Here is a 17,857-nt window from a genome sequence, read left to right as displayed (position 1 = left end):
GCAGTTCTCCCCTCTCGTCTGGGGTTGACTCGGCGGTATTGAGCTTGGATTGGATGGTCCATCATTAGAAAGTTTGGGGCAGTAGCAATGGAATTGGAGCTAGTAGGATTTATGGAAAAACAACTGTTGGGCACCCATCTTGGACAGTATCACCACAAAGTAGAAGCATACAGGACACTAATGTTCTTAGGTGGTGCAATTGGCTCCATTAAACTGCTTACCTAAAGGTGGGCAGTTCAACTCCCAACAGTGGCACCACAAGTGATCTACTCCAAATCAATTTACAGCCAAGAAAACCCAATAGGACACAGTTCTTTGTAACAGGTTGGGTCGCCATCAACTTGGTGGTAACTAATAAGTCACACTCTCAGGATCTCGCCAGCTAGGGAGTCTCGAGTCTGGTAGAAAAGTACTGTTGTCAGTATTACAGAAAAGGTTAGTTTCGATTGAAGGACCACAGGAGGGAGGATGACCCTTTCCGGTACAGGATGGATCTGTCTTTTAAACCCAGAGTCCAAAGGCCTCAGATTTCTTGGTTCAGAAAAATCCCCTTCATTTGGGGGCTTGTTTTCTTTCACTCAACACTTACCATTTCATCATGCTGATGCTGTGTCAATAAATGCCCTAAGGACCCGGTTACAGTCACAACTATCACCGAAGCCTAATGATAAAAGCTATTATCAGCTTAACACCTAGAAGTGAGTTTTCTGATGACAAGAATAACCCGAGAATGACCATGGATTATAAAGAATTTGTTTTTCCTGCAACGTTGTCTGAGGGCTCTGGACCATGCGTTGGGCACATCTGTAATTGTACATCCCGGTGACGGTAATGATCAGTGATCCGAAAGCATCTGGAATGTGTGCTGCATGTACAGAGTCGTTTGTGCTGCTTCATGCCCGACTCTGCACAGCCAGACCTTTCTGACATCCCTCCCAGCTTTGGGAGTATACGATCCAGATGATGCCTTCATGGGAAGTGACCTAAAAAAGCAACCATTGCTGGGCTCTGACCCATAGTTTATTAACCCGTAATTAGATTTCTTTGGCTATGGCTAAATTTATCTCAGGCCTGCGGGTTTGAGCTTTTTTCAGTGCTAAGTGTGGTCCCTGGAGTTGGGATGTATTTAATATGACAAGTTCCATGGATTACATCATGGCCAGGAAGAAGGAAATGCAAGAGAAAGTCATGGTCGAAAGGAAACAGTACAAAGTGAAGACACCCTCTTTTTAAGCAAATGATTTTCCTGATTAAGTTGTGACGGATTTAGAACTAATATTCTTTACCAGTGTTCAGAGACTATGGTGACTTAGCAATGATCAAGGGTGTTCCAGTCTGGGGCTTCTCGGACTTCAATGAGCACATGAATCACCTAATTCAGTCTTAGGTGACTTAAGATTCTACTTTTCTAACAAGCTCCTAGGGGATGCCGAGCAGAGACGAGCACAGAAAAAGCCACGGGGTCACTTTGAGGACTAAGGATCACCTGGCCCAAGCCATGGTCTTTTTTAATGCCTCACATTCCTGGGAAAGCCGGACAGGGGAAAGCGGGATTGGTGGAGAACTGGTGTATCTCATTGGGGGTGCTGACCTGACCCTGGCTTGGCAGAAGGATGACTAAATCATCCTTGGCTAGAACGCCACCAGCACATGCCTTAGACGTACAGGGACAGACATGTTGTCCTGCTTTCTCCGAACGCGGATTAATTGCTGGAAAAGGGTCAAATGGAGGGTCAATCCCCAAAGGGAAATCCTGCAGGAGGTGGACTGACATGGGGGCTGCAACCAGGGACTCAAAGGTAGGAAAGATTGTGAGGATGAGGCAGGACCAGGCAACGCTTCCTACTATTACACTTTAGGTCCACAAGAGTCAGCTCTGACCGGAGGGCCACTAACACACACACACACACACACACACACACACACACACACACACACACACACACCCATATCCACTAGATCAAATCAAGACACCAACTCCCAACTCATCACACACACACACACACACACACACACACACACACACACCCATATCCACTAGACCAAATCAAGACACCAACTCCCAACTCATCACACACACACACACACACATATCCACTAGACCAAATCAAGACACCAACTCCCAACTCATCACAATGAATTTTATTCCACAGCATATTTAAGGGAGTGTTATTCTAGGGAAGATGTTCAGGATTAAAATAATTAAAAAATAAAACCAACAAACTGGAAAGTATGCACATTTATGTATCTTTTCTTTTCATTAAATATATATCTGTTTGGCAAAAAAAAATGTTAGACTCTTTTGTACAAATACAAAGCAAACACAAAAACAAAAAAAAAATCAACCCCAAACCCTTGCAGCCTGTAAAGATCTGTAATAATTACAACGATGTAAACGTGGATGTCTGACAGCTTGCCCGGCCCGTGGTCCTGTGTGGCGGGGGCCCCCCAGGAGAAGGCCACACCCATCCCTTGATAGTAACAACCCGTTGCAGAGGCATTTAGGGTTAGTATATTAGAGATGGAGTAAGACTACTGATTTCACCATTTGTGCTTCTAGCGCAGGGACTGGGAGGATGTGTGGAAACGAAGAAGGCCGGCGGGGCTGTGGCGGGGAGTGGGTCCCATGACGGGGTGGCGAGGAGAGCAGGTTGAGCCAGGTCACGGTGCAGACACCGGTGGGGAAGGAAATGGTGGCCTGTGTGTTTGGGAACCTGATGCAGGTGAGGACCAGAATGACTTTGATGGCACCAAAGAGCCACAGGGCCAGGCCAGGGCGAAAGGGCGCAGGTGGGGGATTTGAAAGCAGATCTCAACTGAATGGGGAGAGGCCCTGGGAACTGACTCTAGAGCGGGCTGGGGGAGGGGGAGGTGGTGTTTGCTCTTCTAGTCAGGCAGCTGGGCTGTGTGCCTCTGGGACGGGCTCAGAGCTCTCCCTCAGCTTCATGGGCAGGCTCCAGGCAGTCTGTGGCTGCTGGCTTTCCTACCCACCCCCCCAGAGGGATGCCACACCTGCCTGCAGGGATGAGGATGGAAGGGCCCTTGGCTCTCTCTACTGGCGGTGGGTTTGCTCTTTTCCCATGGTGGTCTGCGGCCGGCCGGCAGTGGGATGTGATGTAAAGCAATGGGCGCCTAGAAACAGGATCAGAGAAGGGAGCCAGGCTCCAGGCAGGGCAGAAATTCGCTGGGGCTAGAGATGAGGCCAACCAGAGAGTGCTGACCCCACAGACCCCCTGTCCCCAAAGAGGATCCTAAGGTGTGGGGTGTGCTCTACATTCCTCTCCCCTGCTAGCTAGATTTTCCAGTTTTGGAGGGGCTGGCGGGGCGCGCTTCCAGCCTGGCCGCTTCAGTTACAGTCATAGACGAAGTCATAGTTGCTGGGCTCCTTGGGGATAGGGGGCGGGGCGTCGGGGATCTGAATGTTCTCCAGGTCCAGGAGGCGGAGCTTGATTTCCATGCTGAGCAGGGTGTCCAAGTCGTTCCGGGTCAGTTCGCTCATCATGTCTTTCCCCAGCAGTGCATTGAGTCCGTCTGTCCAGATACAGTACTGGCGGGAAGGGGAAAGGCAACGGTGATTAGTGAGGGTCCACGCGGTGAACAGCCTACCACTAACGGAATACGGGGCGTGATCTACCCTCTGGGCAAAGTGCTTTGCTTTCTTCTTCTTACAGTTTTATTGGCTCACAAGCCACATATCGTACAGTTCAATCGTCCAGTCATGTCAAGAATTGTGCAATCATCACCACTGTATCAATTTCAGAGAGCTTTGCATTCTGTACCCCATCTCTTAGTCGTCACGATAACTCATCCAAGTTGCCAGTCGGGCATATATGAAAACACATGGAAAATCAGTACTTTGGCGGGAATTTCCGGGCAGCTGATGAGGCTCTCTCGCCTGGGTGCTGCTCTGTAAAGAACGAGGCCCCTGGTGTCTGACAAAGGACGCGAGCTCTTCCTGGCTATGCAACACCCTCCGCCCAGTCCCTCTGTGCTCTTGCCCTCCACGTTGCTACCATCCCGCAGGTGAGTCTATGTTCTGAAGGCATTGCTGGGACAGAGCCCAGCACTCCGGGTTCCACATCACGTGTCAAGCTGACCACTTTTCTGACTTTGCTCATGGCTCCAGTCCAGGAGCGAATCTCGGCTAGCTGACCAGCACGTATGATGACAGCCCACACCTCATGAGAGCTCCACCTTTGCAACTGGTGGCAAAACATACTGAGAAGTAACCTTTTGCTGCCAGATGTCTGGCACCCTAAATGTCTACCCTTATTGGTGGTAATGGCGGGGCTGCTTTTCTGAGGACCTTGCTCTCCGGGGTCGCCCCCTCCCGGGGTTTCTGTCACCCAGGTCTGGGTTCTGGGCCCTGGCAACTTCATCTGTAATGGAAAACCCTGAACATCCAGCTCTGTCTGAGTCTGGGTCTTGTCTTATCAAGCCCTTTGCCTCTCCAGGAGATTATGCATGCTCCCTTCCTTGTCCTGGTAATAGAGAAGTGGACCTTGGTGTAAAAGTAAGCCCTAGTAGCTGGAATCCCAGAAAACTGCATGGTGGGGGATGTCCTGCTGTGCTCACCTGTTAGGCTGCCCCTAGGCCTACAGATACAGAAGGCCTGTAGGACAGCACCTAAGCTTTGTTGTTGTTGTTGTTATTGTTATTAGACGGTTCTTCCTTCTAGGAGTTCCTGGGTGGTGCCTACTTGGCTGCTTCCAGAAAGGTTGGAGGCATGAGCCATCCACAGGCACCTTTAAGGGCAGAAAGGCCTGCTTCTACTTCTGAAACATTAGCCACTGAGAGCTCCATGGGGCACAGTGCCAGTCAGAAACACAGGAGGGGGCCAGGAGTTGGAGCTGGTCAGTGGATTGTTTCTGTGAGGGAGGTCCCCATTCCAGCGTGCTCTCGGCATTGTCCCTCTCTCCCAGGCCCAGCAGCTCCTTATGGACACGCAGCGCCTCCTTAGCCTGTCCTTTGCCCCGTGGCTAACTGAATCACATTTCAGAATACAATGGCAAGTCTCCGTATAAAAGTATGAAGCAACTGTGCAAGCGTTGTACACACCGTAAGTCCTAGGGCCCTAAAGCTGGGTAGTCTGGTGTGACTCCTGCCTGAGCAGTAGGAGCGTCAGTGGCAGTGGAGTTAGATGCTCAGCTAATAACTGAAAGGTTGGTAGTTCGGACTCATAAACTGCTCCCGGGGGAAAGGATGAGGCAATGTTTCCATGAAGATTTGCAGCCTCAGAGACTCAGGTAGTTCTACTCTATTCCATCATGTCATTATGAATCAGAATCAGTTCAACAGCAAAACATTTGGGGGGAGGGCTGGGGTAATGTAGCACTGACTACAGGGCTTAGGATCTCCCTTGGCTAGGTGGTCTCAGGCAAATATTTTAACCCACCTAAATGTCAGGTAGGGTTAAGGGAAGATTAGTGTTCTCCTAAATACCTCAGCTAGATTCTGAACACATCAAAATGTCTCTTTCCTTACAAACACCCCAGATAAAAATAGATATGCAAGTCCCACCCTAGCGATTCTGATTTTCTGAAGATCTTGAGGGTGGAAACTTTATATAGCAAGTTGCCCAGCTAATTCTGATGCACATCCAGCAATGAGAGCCCTAAACTCAATGCCAGGTACGCTCTGACACCGCTGCCTTGTAAATCCCGGACTCTCGGGGATTACTGCTCTTTGTGCGCAGTTTTTCTCGCCTGGCGAGCTTCCTAGGACAGATTAATTTAACCCACAGGAACAGTTCTGCGGCACTTTCTTTTGAGAAGCAGCAGGCACCGAAAACTTTATTTAAAAGTACACCAACCAATAAGTAAAATCCCTGTAGGGCTGAATGGGGAATCGAAAATACCAGTATGGGTCCGCAATCTATTTTAGCTGTAAAAAATGAACCAAAACAAGACAAAAAACCATGCTGTCTAGCTCTAGCCACAAGAAGTCCTAAAAAAAAAAAGGCCAACCAAGTTACAATAAGCAAATTTACTGCCTAGATATAGTCACTAAACATTGTTTCCTACCAAAACCAGCCCATGAAAACCATGTGGTTCACATGGGAGCACCGCGTGTCTTGCAGCGGATTGTGAGGCTGGGGCAGGACCCATAGCCTTTCCTTCCCTGGTGCATCTAGTTGCCAGGAGTCGGAGGCTGGTTTGATAACAGACAGCTAACCACAACTCCAGTAGCCAAAGCTCCACAGAGTCAATGCAGCAAATGCATATGGCGCCCCGGGAAAGGCTGTCATGCCAGAAGGCCAGAAAATGTTCAAAGATACTGCCGCATGGCAGGAGAACTGAGAAGCTGAAATGGAGGAGTTTCCCCTTGTGCCAGACAGAATAATTGGGAAAAATCATAATAATTATAAGAGACTGAAACACCAAGTCCACCAAACCAAATCTATTGCTGTCAAGCCAAATGACTTTATCATGGGCTCACTCCAAAAAAGCTCATTGGTTTCCTTTGGAAGATATCTGCTCATTATTTTAAAAACTGGTAAGGAAAATCCAGGATTTACCCTACCTGTTCTACAGACAAAGAAGCCCTGGTGGGTTTGGACTACTAACTACAAAGTCAGCAGTTCAAACCCACCAGTTGCTCTATGGGAGAAAGACGAGGCTCTCTGTTTTTGTAAAGAGGTACATCCTCGGAAACCCTGTACTGACAGAGTTGCTATGAATCCTACGTCACCTGATGTCATGGGTTGTTGGGTTGATCCTACAATGATGGTGCTGCGGACTAAGAGCTTGGCCACTGGACAAAGACCAAAACTCAAACCCATCCGCTGCTCCTCGGGACAAAGAGAGGCTGTCTGTTGCTTTACAGATTTACCCTTTCAGAAACTCTGAATAGGCTTGCTACGAATCAAAATCAATTCAGTGGGTTTGGTTTTGAATGTCCACACACCAGCTGTATAACTCTGAGAAAACTGAAGAGTTAATGAGGCAACTTTCTCTTTATAGAAGTATTCTAATACTAAATGAAGGAGTGATAAAACTAGAGACCATCATTCAGCATCCTCAAATGAGTCATCACCCACGGTTGCTAGCGGCTTAAAAAGAGAAACAGCCAGACACCATGGAAGTACAAAAAGCTGGCTAAAAAATGACAAATTCTGTTTAAAAAACATGAACCTGAATTTGCTCAAGCCTTTCACTACCAAGTGCAAGGAAATACAAGAAGAGTCAGAGTTAAGAGTGCTGAGAAGCAGAGAGAACCTTGACTTCAGATGAGGGAGGGGGAGTGAACAAGGTGGGGAGAACTAACGTGCACGAGAGTCCTAACGTGGACCAGAGTCCTAACATTGTCATCCTTGCAGCTGGAAAGAAGTCGTGAGCCAAGGAATGTAGGAAGTTTCTGGAAACTGGAAAACACAAAGAAATGGACCCATCCTAGACCCTCCAGAAAGGAACCTGCCAAGACCCTGATTTTGGCTAAGGGAGACCTGCTTCAGACTTCTTAATTCTAGAACTTAAGTATAATAAATTAGTTATTATAAGCTGCTAAACAAGAAGTCATTCCTTACAGTAGCCACAACAACCTAAAACAGCTATAATGAACAAAATCTCACTATGGTCAATGATTCAGGACAAATGACGGTTTTTCTGGTAAATAAATTGTAAGGGAAGAAAGTAGAAGAGAAAGGAAGAGAAAAAGTGTAACATACATTTTAAAAATAACAAAATAACAACCATTGAGTGGATTGTGATTCATAGTGATGCTATAGGACAGAAAAGAACTTCCCTTCGGAGCCCCTATGAGTTTCTAAGACTGTAATTTTAAAACTGTTCTAAAACAGACTCATTAATCTCCTGCAGAGCTGCCAGTAGGTTTGAAACACCGACCTTGCAGCTAGCAGTGCGACACCTTAACATGCCAGCCAATTGCAGATGGCTGATCTGAACTGGATTCTGATTTGAAGAAGCAAACTTTTATTTTATTATATGAGGAAAGCAAAACGGGAAAAACAAACCTGCACACACTTGAATGAGACAACGTAAACATTTGAAAATGGGATACAGTAACATTAAAATAGTGTTAAAGTTTTTAGGGGTGGCAATGGAATTGTAGTTATGTTTCCAAACTGATTACTGTTTAGAAAAGTATACAGTGATAATTATCAATAAGGTTTTGTCTCGGGGATTTGCCTCTGAGCAGCCTGGGGAGTAGCAGCTGGGTTCTCGGTGAGGGAGGGAGGGAGGGAGGACGTAGAGGATTGGGATTGGTCATAAAGTGACTGCTGCTGCTGAGTGATGGGCACTGGCAGGAATGGCCGTGTGATTCCCACTCATTCTCTCCCCCTCTCTCTTCTGAAATAAACTACCCCAGTGATTCTCAACCTTGCTAATGTTGCTACCCTTTCATACAGGTTCCTCATGTGGTGGTGACCCCCCAACCATAAAATTATTTTCGTTGCTACTTCATAACTGTAATTTTGCTACTGTTATGAACTGGGCAACCCCTGGGAAAGAGTCATTCTACCCCCAAAGGGGTTGCAACCCACAGATTGAGAACTGTTGAGCTACACTGTGACAAGGCTGAAAGGATGTTTCTGGAAAATGACTACCAGTGTTGAAATCCCAGCTCATTACTTGATCACTGTGTGACCTTGGGCAAGTCCCCTAACCTCTCTGTGCCTTATTCCACTCTTCCTCAAGATGGGTTTCATGTGTCTCTTTTAGGGCTATATATTCCATGAAGACAATGTACATAATAAACTAAAAATCATTATTATCCTAGCTATTGTTAAGGTGTTCAGTTTATTGAGAACTCTCCCCCTTATTGATACAGGAAGTCATTTATCATGGAACTTTCTCTTTTATGGGATGAATGTAACAGCAACATGGCAATAGATAGAAACATGATAGGAAGAAACTGAAAGTGTTCATAATTGTATGGCAGTTTTCTTTTCCTTACACCTGTGAGCAAGCAGGCCTCGTGACACTGTCAAGTAGGTGCTGAGCAGCTAAATGCAAGGTCGGCAGTTCAGCCCCCTGGACTGCTCAGCGGGACAGAGATGAGGCCAGGGGCTCCTGTGAAGACCCACAGCCTTGAAAACCCTATGGAGGGTCACTTTGAGTCACAAGTGACTCAGTGGCAGTGGGTTTGTTTGTTTATATCCTTTGGAAGTGGTAGAAATCAATAAAAAGTAGGTGCAAGATATGGCAAAATAATAATAATTTATAAATTATCAAGGGTTCATGGGGGAGGAGGGAGTGGAGAGGGAGAAGATACATGAGGAGCTGATACCAAGGGCTCAAGTAGAAAGCAAATATTTTGAGAACGGTGATGGAAACAAATGTACAAAAGTGCCTGACACAATGGACGGATGTATGCCTTGTGACTTGTATGAGCCCCCAATAAAATGATTGAAAAAAAGTAGGCAATCTCAAAGCATTTATCCTGACTTGGAATTAATGTGTCCAGCGGGTGAACAAAGGCATTCAGATAGTGTAGTGGGTTACGGGTTGAGCTGCTCACCAGTCACTCCGAGTGAGAAAGATGAGGCTTTCTATTTCCATCAAGATTTACAGGCTCGGGGGCTCAAGGGGCAGTTCTACTCTGCCCTCTAGGGTTGCCATGGGTCACACTCGACTGAATGGCAGTGAGTTTGGCTCTGGTTGCTTTGCGGGAAGGGAAGCAGCTTTGCACAGACTTGAATACCACGCACGGCTCTGCTGTTTCCCATTGTTTTCCGTCCCACTCTCTACATCCTGAGCCTGGTGGCCGTGTACAACCACAATTTTCTTTAGAAACCGAGACAGTAGGACATGGTATCTATTTTCAGAAAGATGAAGACAGAGTCTCATCCCTTCAGCAAACTAAATGTCAAGTAAGACAGAATTACATGTAAGCACCGTTCTAAAAGCAGGCTTTGCGTTTAATCTCGCCTCTCTCTTTGGGAAGTGCAATTTAATTCACATGCTTCAACCCAGTGAAAACCAGAGACTGCATAACTTCTGAATGGGCTAAGTCTCCGAGAGCAACGTGGTGAACAAAAGTCAGATTCTCTTAAAATGCCCCCTTCCTCTCTCAACGCTGCTTGAGCTGCACCGCCGAGATGACACTTGAACAGCAGCATCTAAAAATAAACCTCCAAGCATGATATTGGCTTTACAAGAGAGGAGAGGGAAGAAAATAAAAGCAGAGTCAACCATAACTGCTATTTTATCTTACAAATGCATTTTCCTAGATTTTATGCTAAACATTTTAAATATAGCTGACAGTGGGCTTCAAGGAGGAGAAACAAATTATACTTATAACGGAATGTCAAAAAGGAATAAAGGCATCTTGAAAATAACATTCTAACAGCAGAGATAGCTCCGCCTCTCTCAGAATAGCTTAACAAAATGTGGTGGCAAACTCACTTTATCAGATGTTTTAGAGAAAAGAGGAGAGTTTACAGGAGTATGAGCAGGGGCCAGAAAACAAAATATTCCATCAAAACAGAAGTGGGCATGGTCTCACTTCTTCTTTAGGATGGAGAGTTGTGGCCTTGCTGACTTTGAGGCACCTGTGTCCGCTCCCTGCTGGCCCTCAGCTCCCCCCTATCATCCCCCATGAACAGTCAGTCATACTAGCCAGACCCTGAACCTGCTACAGATGTTGGCAATTTGCCCAGATGTTCCTACTCTGCTTCAAGTCGACAAGATGTTCTTGATATTTTCAGGCAGTCCCTTCCTCCAGCTTCATAGACGAAATGTCTTTCTTTCTAGTATTTTTCTTTCTGCTTGTTTTTGTGGAGAAAAAAATGCAGCTTTCTCTCATCCATAAACCCCACTGAGACCCTTACCTCATGCTTATCGGGCGCGATGAAGTTCAGTTGGCAGTTGGAGTCGTACAAGATGGAGAAAGCAAGTTCAAGCACCTCCTGTAAGAGATGAGGGAAACGTCACATTTAGGGAAAGTCGGTACTTTCTCTTGACAGTTCCAAATGGCTGGCAGCTGCATGTGGAGCAAGATGATGGCTGGTACAGACAGGGGGAGCAGTGAGGAGGAGGAGGATGGAGGGAGCGCTAGACTTTTCAAGGTTCACAACATGATGGCTTCCTTCCACTCAAGGGTCATGATCTGCATGAACCATCTCTTTTAACTCCCAGAACATCCCCCATAGCAAGTATGACCATTCCCCTCTTCTGAGGGCAGGCTGAACGAAGCGACATGAGCGCTTTCAGGCCTCAGAGTTGCCAAGCGGGATGATGCTCACCTCTTCAGCATCATCTCACCCTCAGGGAAACCATGAGAAAAAAAAAACAAAAGGAAAGCTCTTCCCAGTCAGAAGTCCTTGGGGGTTCGGTGGGAGGCTTCTCATTCCCACGCCACCCCCAACGTGGCAGACCCAGGTGGCTTCCCAGTCAATGTACTTCACGCTCTACTGCCAGTGGAGGTGGGTGATGATACCTAACAAGGTGAACTAAGATGGGTCAGGAGAAAAGGCCTGGTGATTTACTTCTGAAAAACCAGCCAGTGGAAATGCCATGGGTCACAATGGTCGAATCCAGTCTTGTATCCCACAGTAAATTGCATTTCTGTGACTTGGAAGCTGCCTCAACAGACAACAGATAGATACATCAAAGGTGTAAACCTTCCAAAACACGTAAGCTAAAGGAGAGGTAATGAGGCTTCTGGGTGAACCCATTATGTTTGAATAGGTACCCAAGCTAGAGGCTTTGACTTTGACCCATGACATGACACAGAAAGTTGGGTGACGTGATTCAATATGAGTGCCCACCTATGGGATAACTCTTTATCTTCCCATCTGGAGGAGAATGATGAAAATTGAAAATACATGGAAAGAATCAGTGTGTATCCTAATGGACCACTCTGCCATCATCCTCTATGACCCTGAGACCAGAAGAACTATATGGTACCTGGCTACCACAGCCAACTGCTCTGAAAGGTATCACGTTTAAAGATCCTGGATAGGGTGGGAGGAAAACATGTAACAGCACTCTAGCCACAAGGGAGACCAGGCCTACTGGTCCCAGAGACTGATGGGACCCCCAAGACTATGATCCTGCAGTCACTCTGCAGGTCTAGAACTGAACTCACTCCTGTGGCCCAATTGTCGGCAGGAGACAGGTCTATGGGGCCAACCAGAACACCACGGAGGAACCTAGATCTTCTAGTAAGCAGCCATTTGAGATCAAAACACAGTATTTCCCCAAGGAAACAGTCCAGGAGGGTGAGGAAAGGAGGAGGACCGGAAACAGGGGACACTGGGATCAGTGCCGTTACAATGCGGGGTTTCCAAGGCATGAGATGAAACAAACTGTACAACTGGTTGAATGGAAAACTGGTGATCTGCTCTTTAAGGCTTCCCCCAATTTACAACAAAAAGTTTTGTCTTGTTTTTAAAAGAACATATGCCCCAGGAAAAGGATGGGAGGCAAAAAGCCGAGGTCAATGTCACTGGATTTCCGAATTTCAGATGTGTTCAAGATTTCTTCCAGAGGGAACTCGGAAGGCCCAGCACTCCTGCGTGCCTCATGCGGCACTGTCAACGGTCAAGCTATTTCTGGCTCTCACAGGATTCGTCTGTCTGGATCACCTCCAGAAGTCCCCTCATTAGGAAGGAGCAGCTCTTGTGCTGAGGCTCCCTCTTCCACTGTCTCACCCTCTTACGGCCTCCTTGCCCCGGCAGAAATAGAAACAAGGACGGCAAGAATGCTGAGTCATGGAGTGGGAGTTCTGAAAAAATTACCCCTCTCCCCATTTCCTACCCCTTTTCTCCCTCACAGCTTCATTCCGCCATTGTCCACGCTGACTCATGTGAAAGAGGGAGCACACCCTTGGCTCACAAACACACATGCAGCTTTCCCATGAAGTCGAGCATCTGTGTGCATAATGATCTATTGGGGTCTTCTGACTTAAAATGAAGGGGCCCCGGTGAGACTGTGCCATGAGTGTTAGACTGCTAACCGTAAGGTCGGTGGTTCAAACACATCGGCAGGAGAAAGATGGGGCTGCTTGTTCCTGAAACAATGTACAGCCTTGGAAACCTAAGCATAAAGATGAGGCTGTAAAGAGCTACAGTCTTGGAAGCCACGGAGGCAGTTCTGCCCGGTCCTATAGGGTTGCTGAGAAAAATTGATGACAGAGTTTGAGTTTTTGAAAGCCTAGACAGAGTTTCTATAAGTAGGAATCAATTCAATTCAGTGACAGGGTTTTTAAAACTTAGAATTGAAATAGTCATCGGCCCTGGTAAAGCCCTTTGCAATTAGGTTGAATTTGACTCCTGCCTAAGCCTATGTTTCAGAGGAGAACTACACTCCACAGCGCTTTCAATGGTTGTAACCTTACAGATGGATCACCAGGCCTTTCTCTGTGGTGCTGCTATGTGGATTTGAACCTCCAACCTTTTGATTTAGAGTGCAAATCATCTGTACCACCCAAGGATCATTATTGACCCTGCCAATGGCACCATAAATTGGTATCATTCTTTTGAAAAAAATTGGTAAGGAGATGCATATCAAGAACTAGGGATCCCGTTTCTTGGTGTTTTACTGCAGACAATTCAAAAAACGTCAAACCCCAAACCAAACTCACTGCCATCGAGGCGATGTGGATTCACAGTGATCCTATAGGACAGGCAAGAACTGCCCCTGTGAGCTTCGGAGACTATAAATCTTCATGGGAGTAGAAAGCCCCATCTTTCATCACCTACGAAGCCCTGCTGGTATCGAACTGCTAACTGTGCATACTGCAAGTCAAATATGTAACTACTATGCCACTAAGATTTCTAAGAATATCAAAGCTATATATTATTTAATCTATATGAATATAAGAAACCAGCTTCATGTTGTCTTCCTTTGAATAAGCTCTTTAAAAATAACAAATTAGCCATCCAGAGAAATATAATTAGCCATTCAGTATGCTAATTATTAAGATATCGTGTCAAGTGAAACACAAAGCAAAACCACAGTCACTGCCATGGAGACGATTCTAACACAGAGTGACCCTTTAGAAGCACGCTAGAATGAACTGCCATGTGGGTTTCGGAGACCGTATCTCTGGACAAGAGTAAAAGGTCTCATCTTCCCCCTGTGGAGTCACTGCCATTGATGGTTTCACGCTGTTAATCTCGTGGTTACCCACCCAACTCGTAACCCACTCCATCACTATTTCGACCGATCATAATGAAGAATGGCTGTGACTATGAGAAATGAAAGTAATTCTGAGTGTCCGCCACTGGAGATCCCCTCACAGAGGGGTTCAGGAGAGGAGATGGGCCAATGAGGGTGCGAGGTAGTACCGATGAAGAACACAGCTTTCCCCCAGATCCTGGATGCTTCCTCCCCCCAACTACCATGATCCGAAGTCTACCTTGCAGGGCTGCATAGGGCAGTGGTTGTACACTGGTGCATATGGGGGCTGGAGGCACAGGGAATCCAGGGTGGATGATACCTTCAGGACCAAAGGTGTGAGGGACGATGCTGGGAGAGTGGAGGGTGAGTGGGTTGGAAAGGGGAAACTGATTACAAGGATCCACGTGTGACCTCCTCATTGGGAGAGGGACGGGAGAGAAGGGGGGGCAGGGAGACTCCGGATAGGGCAAGATATGACAAAATAACGATGTATAAATTACCAAGGGCACATTGGGAGGGGGGAGCGGGGAGGGAGGGGAAAAAAGAGGACCTGATGCAAAGGGCTTAAGTGGAGAGCGAATGCTTTGAGAATGATTGGGGCGGGGAATGTATGGATGTGCTTTATACAATTGATGTATGTATATGTATGGATTGTGATAAGAATTGTATGAGCCCCTAATAAAATGTTAAAAAAAGAAAGTAATTCTGTTAAAGTTCCAGCATATTAAGTAACCATTTTCTTCTTTCTCAAAACTTTAAATGGTTGTTTTTATCTAATGAAAAGTTATGCTCTAATGTCATAAACTAACAAAAGTTTTTCTTAGATGAACAATGTTGACACACATGATGATTTCTTTATCAATTTTAGTATCTTTCACTCCCTACAAAAATTCTACTTCTTATGCTTGGGCAGATTGTTTGGGGAAACCAGGAGAGAAAGGAGGGGCTGGGTTAGTCTTTTGAATAACCAGTAGGATGTAGGAGCACAAGTGGCATAGTGGGTTCTGCACTGCACTGGGAATCACAAGATCAGCAGTTCAGACCCACCAGTTACTCCATGGAAGAAAAGAGAGGCTTTCTGTTCCCATAAAGATTACAGCCTCAGAAACCCCAGGAAGTAGTTCTCCTTGCCCTGTAGCTGTAAGTCCGAATCAACCTGAAGGAAGTAGGTAGTAGTATTGTTAGCTGTTAGGTGCTGGTGAGTTGGTTCCAGCTCATAGTCACACTAAGTACAACAGAACGAAATCCTGCCTGGTCGTGCACCATCCTCACAATGGTTGCAGTATATTATACAGCAACGGAGCCCTAGTGGTGTAGTCATTCCACACTTAGGGCCACTAAGAGGATGGTCACCAAGGCGAACCCATCACCTGCTCCTCAGGAAGAAGGCATAACAGGGTGCTCCCCTAAAGATGGATGCCCTTGGCAGTCCTACTCTAAGGGGATCACTATGAGTTGGCATAGACTTGATGGCACTGGGTTTGGTTTATTTTAGCAAATAAATTACAAGCTTGACTACTCACTAAAAGCTTGGGGTTTTAAATCTACCTAGAGGTGGCTTAATGGTTACACGTTGGACTGCTAGGCTGGCAGTTCGAAACCACCAGCTGCTCTGAGGGAGAAAGATGAGACTTTCTCCTCCCAGGTCACGATGAGTTAGAATCAACTTGATAGTAGGGAGTTGGACTTGGTTATGAGGTGCCTCGGGAAAAAGGTCTGCAAACTGCCTCTGAGAAATCAACCATTGGAAGAGCACCCCCTGGGACAGATTTCTAATAGCGCACACATGGGAATGCCTTCCTGTCCGCCCGCTCCCCCCCCCACCCCCACACAAAAAAAGAACAAGAAAACCCTACCACTGTTTTCAGGTGACCTTCAGAGGCAAATAGAGCAGGAAAAGGTGAGAATCATGAAGGACTTCAGAGCTAAGGACAACTGCTGCGTTGCTTAAGGAAATCATATGGCTAATTATCCCCTTGTTAATGACAGCCGGGGTGAACACCGGTGCCCAGGTGCTTCATCCTGAGGAGGTGCTGACGTCACCTGAGACCAGCGCATCCACACGGCTCTCTGGGTGACAGGTTCTCTCCTGCAGAGCGGTGAGAGAGGGAGGAGGTTGAAGGAGGGGGTGCAAACTTGGCTTTGCCCTTCTATGGCACATAGCACACAAGACTTGACTGATCAGAACCGTCACGACCTAGGTTCCTGATAAACACAGGCAGGAAATGGGAAAATCGTGAGAATGTCAATGGCACTTTAATTTCATCAAGGCTGCCTGGGAGGGGGTGGGAGGAATTAATTCTCTGCACCACGCGCCAGCTAAAAGGCGCAAGCGCTTATAATGGGTTTTATTGACATCTCTGGCTTGCTGTCATTGAGCCCCTCGTGAAGGTCGGCTCTTGTCAGGCAGGAGGCTCTGGAGCCAGGCACAATGGCACCGCTCCGGCTGACACCCTGGGAGCTGCCACCTGGCCACACAGTCCGTACAGTGGACAGGTTCCAGGTGGCGGCTGATAAGCCTTCCAGCGCAGGGCAATGTCCTTCCTCCACAGGCCTCCTTGTAACACAGCACCACACTCCCACAGACACCCAAGGGCTTTGCTGCTTATTACTGAAGATCTTCTGTTGCCCCCTGGATTTAATTACATGAAAAATCATGCGCCGGTCATCTCCTATCCCACTGATTCACGCCCGCCACCTCACCATGTGAAGGAAGGCAGGGGCAGCCTGAGTCTGATGAAGAGGAAGTCCAGAGGGATAGGACGTGACCCTGGGTCCCACCCTGTCTCTTCCGCTCTGGGGCCAGTGAGCAGGCAGGCTGGGTCAGGGTGTACTCACAGAAATTCTGGGTGTGAATGCCACCTCCATTTGGGAATTGTGAGAAGCTGCTCCCCAGCAGGAAAAGCTCTCTGAAGAGCCGCCTTGGTGGCTGCCTGCCCACCATGCCCTGACAGAGCCTGCTGGACACATTCTGGTCAGCGCTCATAGGCCTGCAAATTGCCGCCCTGGCCTTTCCTCCCAAGAAAGAAGTCCTTGTCTGGAGTTGGAAAGAACAGGCCTCTAGCGGACCAAGTAGGGAAGGAAGGAGCTGAGAAGGCACGTTCTTAGAACTGTAGCTAGCTGTCTGTCTTTTTTACATCTGTGTCTCAAGAGAAAAGTATGTGAACACAATTAATATTCTAAGACAAAACACTTCATGCATTTGCAAATTATGCAAAGAGCTAGGTGGGCTGAGAGACTGCCTCTCATTCTTCAAGAACTGGGAGCACCCCAGTCTGAAAGAACCTCGGATGGGTGGAACCTCTAGACCAGGAACTTACAGTTGTAGTCATTTCTGTTTACAGTAGTGTACCCCCACTTCCATCCACCCATGCTTCTACCATCATCCACCCACCCACCATCATCCATCCAGCCCATTTCCTATGAGCACCATGAGCCCCCATGCTACTCCCCAAATGCGGGGAAACTCCAGGCTACTCAGTTTCCCAGTTTATTTGCTTGGTTTCCTTTATGGCAGTGGTTCTCAACCTGTGGGCCGTGACCCCTTTGGGGGTCGAAGAATCCTTTCACAAGGGTCACCGGATTCATAACAGTAGCAAAATTATAGTTACGAAGTAGCAACAAAAAATAATTTTATGGTTGGGGATCACCACGACATGAGGAACTATATTAAAGGGTCGCAGCATTAGTAACTCTGAGAACCAAAGCTGAATGGAAGGAAAGAGGGGCTCATACTGAAAAGCTAACCCAAACTCAAAAGTATCATGTGT

At 47.0% G+C, this 17,857-nt stretch overlaps 1 protein-coding gene across 1 annotated transcript in view; it reads right to left on the bottom strand.

Moving 5' to 3' along the window:
* Positions 1 to 2,157: 2,157 nt before the first annotated feature.
* Positions 2,158 to 17,857, bottom strand: part of ELMO1 (engulfment and cell motility 1) — a 673,946-nt gene continuing 658,246 nt past the window's right edge. The window contains exons 21-22 of the mRNA XM_075558190.1: positions 10,793 to 10,870; positions 2,158 to 3,547 (exon numbers count right to left, since the gene is read on the bottom strand). Of these exons, the coding sequence (XP_075414305.1) occupies positions 3,347 to 3,547; positions 10,793 to 10,870 (279 nt within the window). The 3' untranslated portion in view covers positions 2,158 to 3,346. The remainder of the gene's footprint in view (positions 3,548 to 10,792; positions 10,871 to 17,857) is intronic.

Source organism: Tenrec ecaudatus, chromosome 9 (genome assembly GCF_050624435.1).
Source record: "Tenrec ecaudatus isolate mTenEca1 chromosome 9, mTenEca1.hap1, whole genome shotgun sequence".
Lineage (NCBI taxonomy): Eukaryota > Metazoa > Chordata > Mammalia > Afrosoricida > Tenrecidae > Tenrec > Tenrec ecaudatus.
This window is presented reverse-complemented; position numbering and strand designations above follow the sequence as displayed.